The sequence below is a fragment of the Mytilus californianus genome, unplaced genomic scaffold (genome assembly GCF_021869535.1).
Source record: "Mytilus californianus isolate M0D057914Y unplaced genomic scaffold, xbMytCali1.0.p SCAF_1, whole genome shotgun sequence".
Lineage (NCBI taxonomy): Eukaryota > Metazoa > Mollusca > Bivalvia > Mytilida > Mytilidae > Mytilus > Mytilus californianus.
In genome coordinates this window covers 19,560,393-19,575,834 of record NW_026262581.1, presented here as the reverse complement: position 1 = coordinate 19,575,834, position 15,442 = coordinate 19,560,393, and the positions used below count along the sequence as shown (strand labels likewise).

General features: G+C 33.1%; 1 protein-coding gene across 1 annotated transcript; it reads right to left on the bottom strand.

Annotated features, from left to right (window-relative positions):
* Positions 1 to 3,502: 3,502 nt before the first annotated feature.
* On the bottom strand, positions 3,503 to 11,295 carry LOC127712353 (plexin-A4-like). Its single transcript, XM_052219101.1, has 4 exons — positions 10,788 to 11,295; positions 9,257 to 9,466; positions 3,848 to 3,967; positions 3,503 to 3,610 (listed from the first exon to the last, which is right to left on the bottom strand). The coding sequence occupies exons 1-4, from the start codon at positions 11,163 to 11,165 to the stop codon at positions 3,503 to 3,505; spliced, it is 816 nt and encodes a 271-aa protein (XP_052075061.1). The 5' UTR covers positions 11,166 to 11,295.
* Positions 11,296 to 15,442: the final 4,147 nt, after the last annotated feature.

The window sequence follows — 15,442 nt, the reverse complement described above, 5'->3', positions numbered from 1 at the left end:
ATTATAACATTAATCAATGAAAAACAAGGGTCAACACTGTTCGTCAACATTTGTCTCTTGATACAACTCAAATATCTAGCTCTAGATTACACCAATTTGTTTTTATGTAGTATCAATCGGAACAAGCGTTCTGGAAATTATCAAGTTACCAATTTTCAATACTCCTACAGATATATAAAAAAGAAGATGTGGTATGATTGCCAATGAGACAACTATCCACAAGAGACCAAATGACACAGAAATTAACAACTATAGGTCACCGTCGGTTTATTTGTGAGGCTAAAATTCACAAGTAAACCAATTTTGATCTGAAACGGTCAATTGGGTCTGCACAGCTCTTAAACGAATGAGCATTATATTATAAGAATATTTTCAGTCTTTTAAGAAAAATGTTTAGACTTGTCTATGTTATTCACTGCGGTAAATTTAGTACTGATCAGACAACTCACTTGTAGTCATGTTCTGTCGATGTTCAGACTGTTCAGCAGCAGTTGTTATTCATACTAAATTGTCTGAAAAGCTACTGAACAGTACTGAAGTTATTGCAACCAAACTATTTAAACGGTACTGAATATACGGCAGTGGATAAGTCTGACAAATTACTGAAAGACTAACCATGACTTTATAATTTATCGTTGAGAAGTTGCAGATGTTATTAAGATCAAAATGACTGTTTAAGACTAAATTTAATTTACTATCAGTGGAAAGTAGGTAAAATGTAATTTAATGTTATTACATCTAAATTAATCTACATTACTGTCGATATCATGTATAATTTCCAAATTTTACTTCAGCTTATTTACACCAAACAATAAGATATAATAAAATTACTGACATTGTCTGTAGTTTCATTGATCACCAGTTCTTTTGTTTTGACTTGAAGACATTGTCGGCCAATAGATGGCAGCCACCAAGTTGAACGATCAGGATTGACCATGCAGCTACAATTTAGAGCTTTCTATATTATTCAAAATATAACGTATAACTGTTGTGAAAAAGATGCACATTTATGGAAAACACCCTTACGGTTAACTTAACAAAAGAGCAACTTTAGGGCTGCATTGTTTATATATTACCGATGCTTTTCTGTTAAGAATTTGAACGTACAGTGAAAAAAAAGGTTGTATTTAGAATTGAAATATGGCCGTCAATGGACAATGCGGTAGTAAATTTTTTCCACAGTTTGACCTCAATTTGAAGGTGTTGGTGTATAAGTAGCTAGCTACGTTAGATCGGAATTATGACATTTAATCATGAGGGTGTTCGCTTTGCACTCTCCACTATAAACAATACTTGCAAAAACCATTTGAGGGGTCCGTAAATGACTTGTTGCAAGTATTACCCACTCTTTACAGCATTTGTTCATTTTCCCATCCTTCTTGCTGGTTGATCTACCTATTAAATTCATGTTGTTTTATTGTTTCGTTGGTCTCTGATTTATATGAAAATACACAGTCACGACTAGTTGGCATGACATGGTGTTAATCAGTGATTCGTGTAGGAGTTTTCAGCATGTTAAAGAATCCTTGTAGCAAGTAGCTGAAATTGGGCTGAAAAAAGGCAAACATTTTTCTCTTTTCTCCTTTTTTTAATTCCCATGTTCCATTTGCAGTTCAATTTTTCCGCCCTTCTTGTCGACTAAATCCTAAATATACTGTGGAATCATTTATATTCGAGGGTACCAATTTTCGTGGATTGAGGAAAACTTACATTTTCGTAGATATTTAATTTCGTGCTTTTGCCAAAGTCGGCATACATGTCTATTACAAAATTTATAATTCGTTGAATATTTAAATTCGTGGTTCACCTCTTCCCACAAAATTAACGTTGGAATCCAACGAATAATGATTAATCCACAGTATGTGATATTTTTTCCGTTGAACGTTGAACAAGCGACATTCAATAAATAAATAAATTAATCAATCGACCTATTGTTCATGGAGATCCCTTGTAACACGTATCTAAAAGCGGGCTGTGACAAGGCAAACATTTCCCTCCTTCTTCTTTCGTTCGTTCGATGGAAAAAGTGTCTGTCATTTTCAAACTAATCTTCATTCTTTCAGTTGTAGTCTTGATTTTGACATATTGAATTTATTGTTATATACAGCATCCTTAATATACATTATCATCTTTGAATTGTAATAATGTTTAAAGTGAAAGGTGATTAAACGTTTCAATATAAGAGTTGTCTTAAATTAATTGTCGTAAAAAATCCATGTATAAATTGCATTGATGCTGATTGAGAAACTGTTTATGAATATCTCTACGTCTTTTTTTGTAAACATAATGCGCTTTAACAAATTTCGTCACCTGCAATTGTTCATACATTTTTCATGCCCACGGTTGATTGTTGACTCATTCACAAACATACCACATAACCTGACTTTGCACACTATATACTGTATATCTTGTATCCATTATTTAAATCTAAGTCCTATAAATGCATTAACGTTTACTTAGTAACTGTCGTTCAAATTGGAATTGAATTTTGACAATATGTATAGCAAAACATATAGTCGTCGACTGTCAACAGGAAAACCTGTCCAGGTAACGTAGCAAACCTGTCGTCTTAAAACTGCAAAAACAAATGTTGAAGCTGTCAGTTTATATAACATCGTCTTTATAACCAGAGTTGGTTGTTTCTTCTTCAACTTTCTCTATCTATATATGTGCAACCACGCTTGGCATTAGTATAATGAAAAAGTGTTTGACTATTTTTGCCAAGGTTTTAGATTGAATTGCACTAGTAGAGTCGTTTAAATTTGCATAAACGTAGATCTGTAGATGATTAATAGTATCTGCGTGTACTGTAACTATTTAAAATGCCCCTTAAATCACTTAGTATCACTGTAGCTCTAAAACCAAAGATGAATCTGATGATAAAATACTTAAACATGCCAGTAATTTTAAAAGTGGTTCAGTTCAGCATGAGGCAACCACCAGCAATATAATTTGCGTAATGCTGCCAAATTTTTAATTGATCTCAAACGAGTTTTGTCTATGTTTTTGTTTTTTCCATTTATATAAGAATACCCTCACTCTGTCGACGCATCTAATGTTGTCCACTTGAAGTTCAAACGTTTTCTTCAGTGTTTTGAACCTTCGTTTGTTTATCCCGAATTGATTTAGGAGATTAGAGTTGAGATCATATACTAAGAATATCAATTATCGACTAATGTTGCCACCTGATTATTTGCTAAATTTCACGTGCTCAATTAACCTGCAGAAGATTATTCAGACACCCGTGTAAATAGTTATTGCCATCAGTGTTCTAAATGAAATATGACCAAAAGATACTTTCGGCACTGTTCGTATCATACTGACGCAGGTTCAGAGCATAAATTAAGACAACGAAACGTATTATAATCTCAAAATTGTTATTCTACAGGACATAAGCAATATATGAGGTAACGGAAAAACTCAAACATAAATAAAATAAATGCCCGCCAATTAAATGTAAATACTATGTTTAATGATTCCTTCCCTGATATTCACATGATGTTTACCTTGGATTAAAAATGTCCCATCCACAAGCCGGATTTTCTGATGTCATACATTCGAAGCAAGTTACATATGAGGGACATGGCTCATTATCAGCGATATTTATGACCTAAAATACAAAATTATTCAATGTAAGGGCAACAGGCATGTAATCACTATATTTATCGATAAAACTGAACTAGTAACATTAAAAAAAAAAACAGTTGTACCACAAACGTTCAGAAGTTCTGACGAAGTTATTTTCAGCGATTTTGCAGTGAGTGCAATTTCAGAAATATATCTAGGTTACATTCTACAAAATATATGACAGGTTTATCAACATTCATAAATTGTAAAAAATTCTTACGGTATTCTCAGTCAACACATACACATTCTGGTCCTGAACTTGTATATCTAAAACTGGAAACGAATGTTGAACGATGTTAAATGTTCCTAATTGCTTACTTCTTCTTTCATCTACATATATCTGACAATGAAAAGTGAAAATATTTATTTCATTTACTTTTGATCTTTATTTTCTTTAATACTAATATTGTTTATAATATAACGTTTATAGTTTCCAATATAAAGCTAATGCAATACGAAAAATAGTAGCACATTTGTTTAATGCATGTAACTATAACATAGTATCAACAATGTCATGTAGATGTCTTTGTAAAAACAAATATAAAACTTGCCGATATTTTTACCGGTCTGCCTTTCTAGGTTACTTTACCTTAAACGATGAGCATTTTCGATGTGTTGAAAATATTTCATCTTGATTGATATTGCATTTTATCCTGCAATGGGGTGTCTTATACATTTCCAGCCCAACAGATATCGCAAGCTTGTATTTGTATACTATACAGATATCGCTTTAAAGCTCCGCCCACTGCCGGAACATTTTTGTGCATTGATGTTGACATATGTAGTATGAATATTCGTGACCTCAGAATGTGTATTGCAATCGCATTCCAATGACGTATTGCTCCGTCTGTGAATGTTCAAGTCTCCGATCCGCAACCCACTTTCTGCTCCTAGATCAACATGAACAGCAGGATTAACTCCATTTTCTACAGCGCCAATCTTCGAGTTCAAAACTTGAATGTGTAAATGTGTAACACGCAAAATCAACCATGCAACAATGTCAATAATCAGTGATTGCACAGACAGTTCGAAATTCTGAAGCGTAGGACAAATCAAAACTTTTGTCTTAAATCGGACAATGTTTTGTTTTTTGTTTTTACTGTTGAAATTAGTTGTTATGTTATAATAGATGATTATTAACTTTGAGCGATGTTGACCATGCTAGATTTTTTTCGGCGTACCGGTCATCAGCTGATTGTGTGATTTTATTTTAATATTACTACGCACGTCTCAAAGGATTTTAAATCGAAAATAAATGCAATAAATGTGAGTTTTCTGTCTTTTAAAGCAAACGCAATGTACAAAATTAATTGCAAAATAAAGACAATAACTATTTAGTGTCTTTAGATATCAGCTGTATTTTTATTCGGCTCGAAACAGGAGTAATAGCTCGCTGAAGCTCTCATTACACCTGTTTCTTATCCTCGTACAAATACAGCTGATATTTAAAGACACTAAACAGTTATTGTCTATCTAAGTGTTCTCCTTTAGTTTGGCACGTATATAACTTGAAACGTTCCAAACGTTATTTGCGCTCAAGCAAAAGAGAGATAAATAAAATGGCGGAAATGGACATTGCGTACTTACTGAAGGAATCACATCTTAACCTGCAGGATTTGGACCAAGCATCATCAGTTAAGAATAGTTGGTACTATAACATTAAAGAGTTATTTCACTAATATTGTCCGTAGCAATATATCATATTGCACAAGCTCGTGATATAGGATATAATGATCTGAATATATTCCTCAATATTAGTGCAATAACCCTATCACATCTAAGGACACGTTCAATGGCTACTTTAATTGCAAATTTTAAAAAAAAAGACCAGCAATTCCATTTAAAAAAGATATGTGGATGTAACGGAATGTTCAATTCATTGACAAACCATAAATAAGACGCACCCTAATAGTTTTTGAGCATTAATTGTTGAATGGTCGCTGCGAATCGTTCCTTTGAAGTCGTGTACATCAACATCTAAACAAGGGTAAGAGCTTAGTCAACGTCACATCTGTAAAATTACTAACTGTTTCCCTAGTAATTGTGCAGCAATAAAAGAACGATAAACAAAAAAAAATAAAAGCAGTAATATCAAGAAAGATGACAACCCATTAAGGTTGTTATTCTAAAAAATTTATTCTAACTGTATAAATATTCTAGATCGACTGCTGTGATATTTAAATATAGTTACATGTATACATGCATGTTATATATTATATTTCCTACGAAAAAGGTTTCTAGTGATAAATTATGATGCAGCATGGTAGTTCTATTAAGGAGCTTTGGTGTCCAGTTCGACTTAACAAACTGAAAAATTAAAACAAAAACCACTGAGTTCTTCAAAACGACAGAAGGAAAACTGAAATTTTGCTGGTAATTTTCTCGGAGGTAGTCCTAGTTATGTTGAAAGCAATTACAGAGTGTTATACGTTTATTAACTAATTAATCTCTGGACTCCGCATGTCAGCCATGCATTTCAAATCCCTTTAATATTGGTAACATAAGGATGACATTGATATTGATGTACAATCATTGACATCCCCCTTTTACTAATTGTTTGATCCGCCCCTGAAAACAGTATTGATTTGGTTTTTGTGTGCTTTAAAAGTATTAACAAAAATACCAAGTTAATTCAACTAGAGGCTCTCAAGAGCCTTTGTCGCTCACCTTGGTCTATATGCATATTCAACAAGGGACACTCTCCAACATTGTAGACGAGAATAGAATAAATGACAAAAATCTCTGTTTTTTTTTGTATCTTATATTGCTGATCATTGAAGTTTGTTTAGTTTCTCTCTATCTTCATGATCTTATATAGCTTTTGCTCTAAACACAAAAGAGGGTGAAAAAACTACTATAAAGAGTAACAGTCTACTTATTATATCAGCAAAATTTGACTTGTTAGTAGGTCTCGTCTTGCTTATCATTTTTGATTATTTAAGATTCTATCATCATTTATTATAATTAATATCATACAAGGAAAAACGCCACAAAAAATGGTAAAAATCATAATTAAAGGGCAATAACTCAAATAAGGAGTCGTCGGACAATTTCTGCCATTTATCTTAATTGTAGCTCTTGTCTTGCTGATCATTTTTGTATATTTAAGTTTCTTTTATCTATTATAAGTTTTAAGATATAAGACAAAAACGCAAAAAAAATTGTACAAATCGGCACCAAAGGGAAATAACTCTAATAAGGAGTCAACTGATGATTTCAACCATAAGACTTATTTGTAGAACTTGTCCTTCTGATCATTTTTGCAATTTAAAGTTTCTCTCTATCTTTTATAGTTATCAAGATAGGATAATAGGCAAAAATCGAAAAAAAGTGGTAAAATTTGTCATTTAAGGGCAATAACTCCTACAGGAAATTGTCTTACTGTTTTGACGTATATGGATAATTGGTAGAGCTCAACATTCTGAACAATTTTACCCTTTTCAGATTTCCTCTTTTTATAACGGTTATCAGAATAATAGACAAAACTTGCATTTGACCCCATATGTTCTATTTTTTGCCATGTCGGCCATCTTTGTTGGCAGGCAGGGTCATCGGACACTTTTTTAAACTGAATACCCTTATGATGATTGTGGCTAAGTTTGATTCTATTTGGCCCAGTAGTTTCAGAGGAGAAGATTTTTATAAAAGATTACAAAAATTTACGAAAAATTGTAAAAAATTGATTATAAAGGGCAATAACTCCTTAAGGGGTTAATTGACAATTTTGGTCATGTTAACTTATTTGTAGATCTTACTTTGCTGACCATTACTGCTGTTTACAGTTTATCTCTATTTATAATAATATTCAAGATAATTTCCAAAAACTGCAAAATTTCCTTAAAATAACTAATTCAGGGGCTGCAACCCCACAACGGGTTGTCTGATTCGTCTGAAAATATCAGGGCAGATAGAATCTTACTTGATGAACGTTTTTACCAGTTGTCAGATTTGCACTTAATGCTTTGGTTTCAGAGATATAAGCCATAAACTGCATTTTACCCCTATGTTCTATTTTCAGCCATGTCGACCATTTTGGTCGGCGGGCAAGATCATCGGACACATTTTTAAACTAAATACCCTAATGATGATTGTGGCCAAGTTTGATTCTATTTGGCCCAGTAGTTTCAGAGGAGAAGATTTGTGTAAAAGATTACAAAAATTATGAAAAATTGTTAAAAATTGACTATAAGGGCAATTACTCCTTAAGGGGTCAATTTATCATTTCTGTCATGTTGACTTATTTGTAGATCTTACTTTGCTGTACATTATTGCTGTTTACAGTTTATCTATATCTATGATAATATTGAAGATAATCACCAAAAACTGCAAAATTTTCTTAAAATTACCGACTAAGGGGCAGCAACCCAACAACGGGCTGTCTAATTTGTCTGAAAATTTTAGGGCAGATAGATCTTGACCTGATGAACAATTTTACCCCCATGTCAAATTTGCTCTAAATGCTTTAGTTTCAGAGATATAAGCCAAAATCTACATTTTACCCCTATGTTCTATTTTTAGCCATGTCGGCCATCTTGGTTGGCGGGCCGGGTCGTCGGACACATTTTTTAAACTAGATACCCCAATGATGATTGTGGCCAAGTTTGGTTATCTTTGGCCCAGTAGTTTCAGAGGAGAAGATTTTTGTAAAAGTAAACGGACGACGGACGCCAAGTCATGAGAAAAGCTCACTTGGCCCTTTCAGCCAGGTGAGCTAAAAAGGGAGAAACTGTAAAAACTGACAAAATCAAACGTTAAACTGTATCAACCAACGGAACGAATGGAAAACAACTGTCTTGACCAGGTACAGGAATTTTCCGAAGAAAATAGTGGGTTAAATGCTACATCCTAAAACTATTTTTGAACGCTTTTTGGTGTCACCCTTGATTTACAAAAGCACGTTAAAAAGTGACAAGAGACCGGTAAACAATGTATGCATAAAGCATTAATATTATCAAATTATTGGTAAACATTCATTTAAATGAATCAAGTTTCACTGTCGCCCTTTTTTGAATATTTACATAATTGTCCTCGTCTAACTTCAAATTCCGCCCTGATTATTTTTAACAAAAAGATTAAGCAAAAACCTACCCAGGTTACGTAATGCTTGGTTAAAATGACTTTCGATGGCGTAAGTATCAATATGCTTAACAACGTTACTTTTCAATTCGCAGGCAGACAAAAGACGCCAAATGATCGCAGAAGTTTGAATAATCTCTTTAGGCAGGATAATTTGAAAAGATATACAAATGTAAATCTGGACATAGATTCTACCAATGCATTGGGTATGATACGATACATCTCCTGTCGACAGTGGAAAAGTACACTTTATCGTGATAAACGGGAGTAGAATCTGTCTCTTTATTGATTTTAAGACGTTATACATGTATAGAGGTAAGCTTTATCTCGTGTTTCAATAATCTGCAAAGCTACTTTTTCAGGTAAGATCGCCTTTTTTCAAAGCGTCACAATAGTGAATTCAAAGGAATGCAACACAAGATGGCGTTATATTTGAACTATTTGAACCCAATTAAACATTGATTTCAAGAGAACCGCATGTCGATGATAGAAAAAAAAATATCTAGAAGAAAAAGATAAATTGGCTAAAAATTAGAGAAATCTATTAACATACTTTACCAATCTTTCCTGTCGTTGTTCCAGCAAAAATTAGCGAGTGGGTAGAAAAACTTAAAATACCAAGTTTAACTATGGAACCAACTTTATCGATCTCGTCGCTGTAAACTATCTCATCGTCCGTTATAGGTAGTGTTCCTTCTACGGATCCAAAAAAGATTGTATTACAGAATCCGTCGTCTACGTCAGTTAATTCTGGACAAGAATACTGAAAGATTCACAAAGGTATATAATTTTGATGATACCTTTAGACTTAATCAAATTTTTTTTAAAGTTTTGGTGTGGTGCTATCATTATATATGCCATTTTAAATTAAATTAATTTTGTTCAAACAATTAAATATTAAAGCATTTTTTAAACCAACAGAAGTACAATTCACCCCATATGCACATATCTCTTTTGTTTATATGGTTAATGAATGTGTTAGGTAATTGGTCGTGGTGTCTTCATAATGGCCCTGTTATATGTCCAACGTCTAAAACAATTTCCGGAGGATATCTTTAATGGCACGAGCCAATGTCAAAAGATGTAAATGGTTCGAGGAAAGCATATCCGCTTGGATTTCTTTTCGAAAAATCGTTTATACTCATCTGTTGGGGAAAATATTCAATTCAGGATAAATCCCACCATGAACAAGGGGACTACTTTTTTCGCCTTGTGATTTTGAGAGAAGGAACAAGTAATACAGTTTGATGAAATATTTTTCATGTAAAATACATCAACATGAATTATATATTCGAAAGAACTGGATATCAGTTTATGTCATGGTAAGTTATTCGTGTCAATCTGTGTTCATAGAAGCCTACAGTTTCTCGCAGTCATAATTTAAATATTTTTTTTTTTATATGTTTTGCATCTAGCGGTCAATAACTCGTCTTATTATCCGGTTATTATTTTTTTTCATATCAATAAATATTCTAACAGTTAAACTAGACAGAAAATTTAGTAATAAACACTTAGTCTAGTCAAACAAGCCTATCCTTGAAGGCCAAACTGTACAGATTTTAGAACTATCAGATCGTTTTGTCTTTTTTTGTGTGTCTTTTGTATGATGATTTTTGTGGTTTCTGCCTATCTGATGAGTCAAACCCTTTCAAATTGATTTGTTCAGTCTATTCATATGTGCTGATGTTACCCATCGGTCTCAATTTAGGGGATGGTTCACCTCTCGCAAGCATATTTTACTCCGCAACATTATATATGTGCCTGTCCCTAGTCACGACTAATTACTTATTACTTAAAGTCTACTTTATGAAAAAAAATGGATTTGTATTTGTATAATTGGACACAAATATAAGGCTGTATATGGATTTGACTCGTACATAAATACAGATCTATATTTGTACTTGCTGGTTTTTATAGACTTCTCTCTTTATATATATTTATATATAGATTGTTTTATAAAGTGCAAGATTTCATATTAATAGAAAATGTCATGTCTTTCATACGTTTATACCAACAATTTTACAAAACACATTCAAGTCCTTTGTGTTGATCATTAAATGAAGAGAATACTTGGGTTAACTTACATTTAAAAATTCATTTTGACATAGTCCTGACGTTTTATTGAAACACCAACCTGGTAGTCTCTGTTCTATGAAGTATGTATTTGCAGTATCATATGGACATTCTAATCGTTCTTGTCTGGATTCCATGAACTTTTCTGCCATATTTTGAATCTTATATTTGCAGATTACATTTAATGAATCATCACTAAATCCAACGAGCAGGTATTCCTTCCAGTGAACAGCATCCTGGGCCAGTGTGTAGTTTTTGCCATCATGTGAACATAAAATAGGTGTGTCTTCAAATGTGTTAGTTTTCATATCATAATTATCTATACACATTTTTCCTAATTTTGAATGTCCGTCTTCTGTATTGAAGAGAAAATAGATAAACTTCTCCATTTTAAAAATAGCCTTGAATGTAACATGCTTTGCTTGTTGTAAATACTCGACAGCATACTCTAGAAATCCTTGACTTACATATGGTTGAAAACTATCTAAATCATAACTTGATATAGCATTGCATTTTCCCCCGTATGAGACATACCATAAACACATTGAAGATGCTATGATTAAAATATTTGAGTTTTTAAATGTAGTTGTTAAATATTGAGTAGACGGTTTATTACTTTTCAGATCAGCACTAGAAGTAACAACACTAAGATCTAGTTTGAGTTTCAAACACAATGTATTGTAATTTAATTTATAATTACAAACAATTAATGATTCATTGCTATGGCTAGCCAATAGCCAATTTTCAAAATGAATTGAGGTCATACCATCATTAAAAACATATTTCTGGTCTAATTGAATCAACGATGAATCAAGTTGAATTATTTTACTGTTGTCTGCGATGTACACATATTCTGATGTAACAGCTATATTCCGAAATTTCTCATCATAATTTCTATACACTGGTTTTGAATAAAAACATCTTAATTCAATGATGATGACGGTTACTATCAGAACAAGCAATGTTACCAAAACCATCGTTCCTTCTTATCCAAGTGTATTACATTAGATCCTGTATTTGTCTAAAGAAGTGCAGAATATTTGTCTAATTTACTTTGTTTGCATGAAAATAAAAACCTGAAAAAAAGTAAGTTTGTTTTAAATTATTAAAATATAAAGAACAAACGGAAAATATAACCAATTGATTCTATGAAAAAGATAACGAATGTTTCTGCTATATCCTATGATCGTATATTTTATCCTTTTTCCAAACGATAATATAAATTTACCCAGCCCTACCAAAAGCACGAACTTAACACGGTTGGTGGCTCGAGTACTACGTATTATATCAAGTATGAAAAAACTTGGCCAACAATGTCAAAATGCCATGGCGCTACAAGGTGATTATTTATTCAAAAGTTAAATTGACAAAGATTGGGACCTAGAGAAATTAATTCAATACAATAAAAAAAGTAAGTTATTCTGTGTTGTTGGTCTTGATCGCCCCATCATTGCTCGTTTTAATTATGAAGGTTTTTCGGCACATTAATATAAATAGGTTTTCACACACACACACACACACACACACACACACACACACACACAATGATAGTAATAGTCAGTTGATTGAGATCTGCCTAAGTGTGGTCAATGGATCTGAAATGTCGACTGAGAGGAGGGTATGTGTCACATTCATAGTCACTATGATGACCGTTCATACGTTTGTGACATTGATGACAAGATAATCACTTATAGGCATTTCTGATTCACCAATATACTGTTTACCATATTTATCCTGTAGTAGATACTTAGTAGTTGTAGTCTTGCAAGTAACATTTGCAAAATATGTTGTATTTCGTACTAATCGAGTGACAATTTAAAGTTGGGTATGCAGAATGTGCTTGCAAGTCAGATGCGGTTTCTTTAACAACCCTTGCAAGAGCCTGCTGTGACGACGGGTCTGCTTTAGTGAATAAATCAACACTCACCAGCAAGTCTTTGAATATATTTTATAATTATAAAGTCATTCTATTTTTGAGGTTTTTGCAACTTCATGCTCGATGAAATTATAGTTGTCTCTGTTTCTAACTCTACATCTCGAATATATGCACATGTTCGCGTTGTTGGAATATTGGAATAGACTTTTTAACGCCATTTTGTCCAAGGTTATAGTTTTGATGTTGTTTTACATCTCCCCCCCTTTTTATCTATGTTGTATTTACATTGTGTCATAGATCAAATCTATTCGTTCAGTGTATGTTTACTTGTTTTTGTTAATATGTCTTTTGATTGTGTTCAGCCATTTCAATTGATATTTTATAGTGTGTCTTTCTAGGTTGTGATGTTACATTCAGGTTAGGGTTAAGGTTGGCGGCTGTTAAAACGTTTAAACCCGCTGCATTTGTTTGCACCTGTCCTAAGTCAGGAACCTGTTGTTCAGTGGTTGTCGTTTGTTGATGTGGATCATTAGTGTTTCTCGTTTCTCGTTTTTATATAGATTAGACCGTTGGTTTTCCTGTTTAAATGGTTTTACACCAGTCACTTTTGGGGCCCTTTATAGCTTGCTGCTTGGTGTGAGCCAAGGCTTCGTGTTGGAAGACTCTACTTTGACTTATAATGGTTTACTTTTTACAAATTGTGACTTGGATGGTGAGTTGTCTCATTGGCACTCATACCACATCTTCTTATATCTATTTTGTATAGACTTAACCATATTCAAAGGATCATGTGTCGTTTCTAAAGGTATCCGTCGATTATCTCCTGTTTTAGTGTACAAATATTTTATTGATGAATTTGTCATGTATTATATATATAACTACAAAAATAAATAAATACGAACTATACAAGTAATTTAAAAAAAAAGTGGATTAGGAAAACAAGAACGTAATCGTATATGAATTCCATTTCCCTAAGATCTAAATAAAGTTACAAAATTATTTTACTTGCTAATATGTAGATGCATATGTATGAACAAAATATTATATTGAATATAATAAGCTAAATAAAAATCATTATATCTCCTTCTTTAGTTATAGCTAATCTTGTATTCATGACACTCGTGCATCACTTATTTTACCGTTTAGAAAACTACTAAGACCTATTAGACCTTTTCAACAACTGTCTACACCTACAGTTGAGAACAACTACGTTAGGTGAGATATGAATATTATTGATCTTGATTGCCAATGAGACAACTATCCAACGTATACCTTGTTTTGTTTATTAAGTATTTGCTTATTAAAATTAAAGTTAGTTTTGAATTGACTATCATAAAAAGAAGGGCTTCAAAATTTCATTTTTTTAGACGTCGAGATGGAAAATATAAACAAAATAACATGTACTTTTGTAGTAGATGTTTAATTAAACAAATTATGGTTTATGTCTGTTGACTAGGGCAGCACATGTGTCTACATTGTCTTTTAATTTGGGATTCGGGTGCCTTAATGTAGTATTTACTTTATTTCTTTTTAATTCACCAATTTGATGTTCAACTTTTTCGATTCTTTATCTTTAAATGTTCGGCTTTCGGTGCCGTCGCTGTACAACCAAATGCTATAGCTGACCAGAGAGAGGGTAATGCTGATGAATTGTCACGCCCTAATGTTGTACGACTAATAAAAACTTTAAGAAAAAAGCGCCCAAAAATACAACTTATGCGCGAGAACCAGCTGAAATACAATAAAGTCATTACAAAACAGATGCCAATACTTTTAAAGGCCCTTGGTGTCATTTCTGGTTCAGATTCAGATTAAAATCCTAAGCTAACTTTGTCGTTCTTTTGCTATTTTTATGACTTCTGCAATAGGAACAAAATCACACAATGCAACACATAAACAGACATAAAGAGTTACCGCATGATCTGCATTTTGGTTAAATACCCTCATGCTACCCCCACCCCACCCCCAAAAATAGAAAAAGGATCTTTGATTGACAAACAAGGAATCAAATATGAGGACGAACCATAATGTCAAAATACCAAATTGTAAATTTATAAAATTCTATTGTGACAAAGACGTACCAATGACCAACACGACAACAAGAATTGTTTCAGGCACATAAAACATGCGGCGGGGTTTTACAAGTATAATTGGATCCAAAATCTTCCCCATGTATAACATGTATAACAGAGATGAAATTTAAAAACAATTACGCATGGAAAAAAATAGAAAAGAGTAGAAAACCAGCTAAGCTAAGTCCAGAAGTGGGAAGGGTAAGCAGTTACCGCTTCATGCAAGACACACGGATGTCATTTTCGGGAACGGCGATAGGAATCTATGACAAAGGGACAAGATATGATGTCTTTTGGGACACGGACAACCTATAACGGCCAATCAGTTCGTGATGACAACCATAGAACGTATTAAAGGATTACCTAAATTGTTGGCCAAAAAGCCCTATTTGAGTCAGAAGTGCGACACTGTCCAAAAAGACTCTGCAATGGCAACAAGATCGGTTGAGATATAAGGTACTGATGGAATATTGTTACATATTTTCAAATATTTGGGCCTTGAGCATCACCGAACAGACATTGCTCGTCTGGTGCAGAAAAAAAAAATGATACCGTTAATGGTTCCAATTCATTCGGGGAACACCTCAACTTTAACATGGTACACGTATCTTGAAGCAGAGTGGTCCCTTGTAACTAAATATTGCGATGTGGCCTTTTCCTTTGACCTTCGAAATTAAGAGGCTACCAAAATTCAATGTGTACACCACGTGACGTGAAG

Bases quoted from the DNA above. Each gene is read 5' to 3' on its own strand.
- LOC127712353 (XM_052219101.1), bottom strand. From the start codon at position 11,165: ATGGAGAAGTTTATCTATTTTCTCTTCAATACAGAAGACGGACATTCA. The intron at 9,467-10,787 runs GTAAGTTAACCC...TGAATCTTTCAG, and splicing joins GTCAAAATGAATTTTTAAAT to TATTCTTGTCCAGAATTAAC. The intron at 3,968-9,256 runs GTATGTTAATAG...TTTCATTGTCAG, and splicing joins CGACAGGAAAGATTGGTAAA to ATATATGTAGATGAAAGAAG.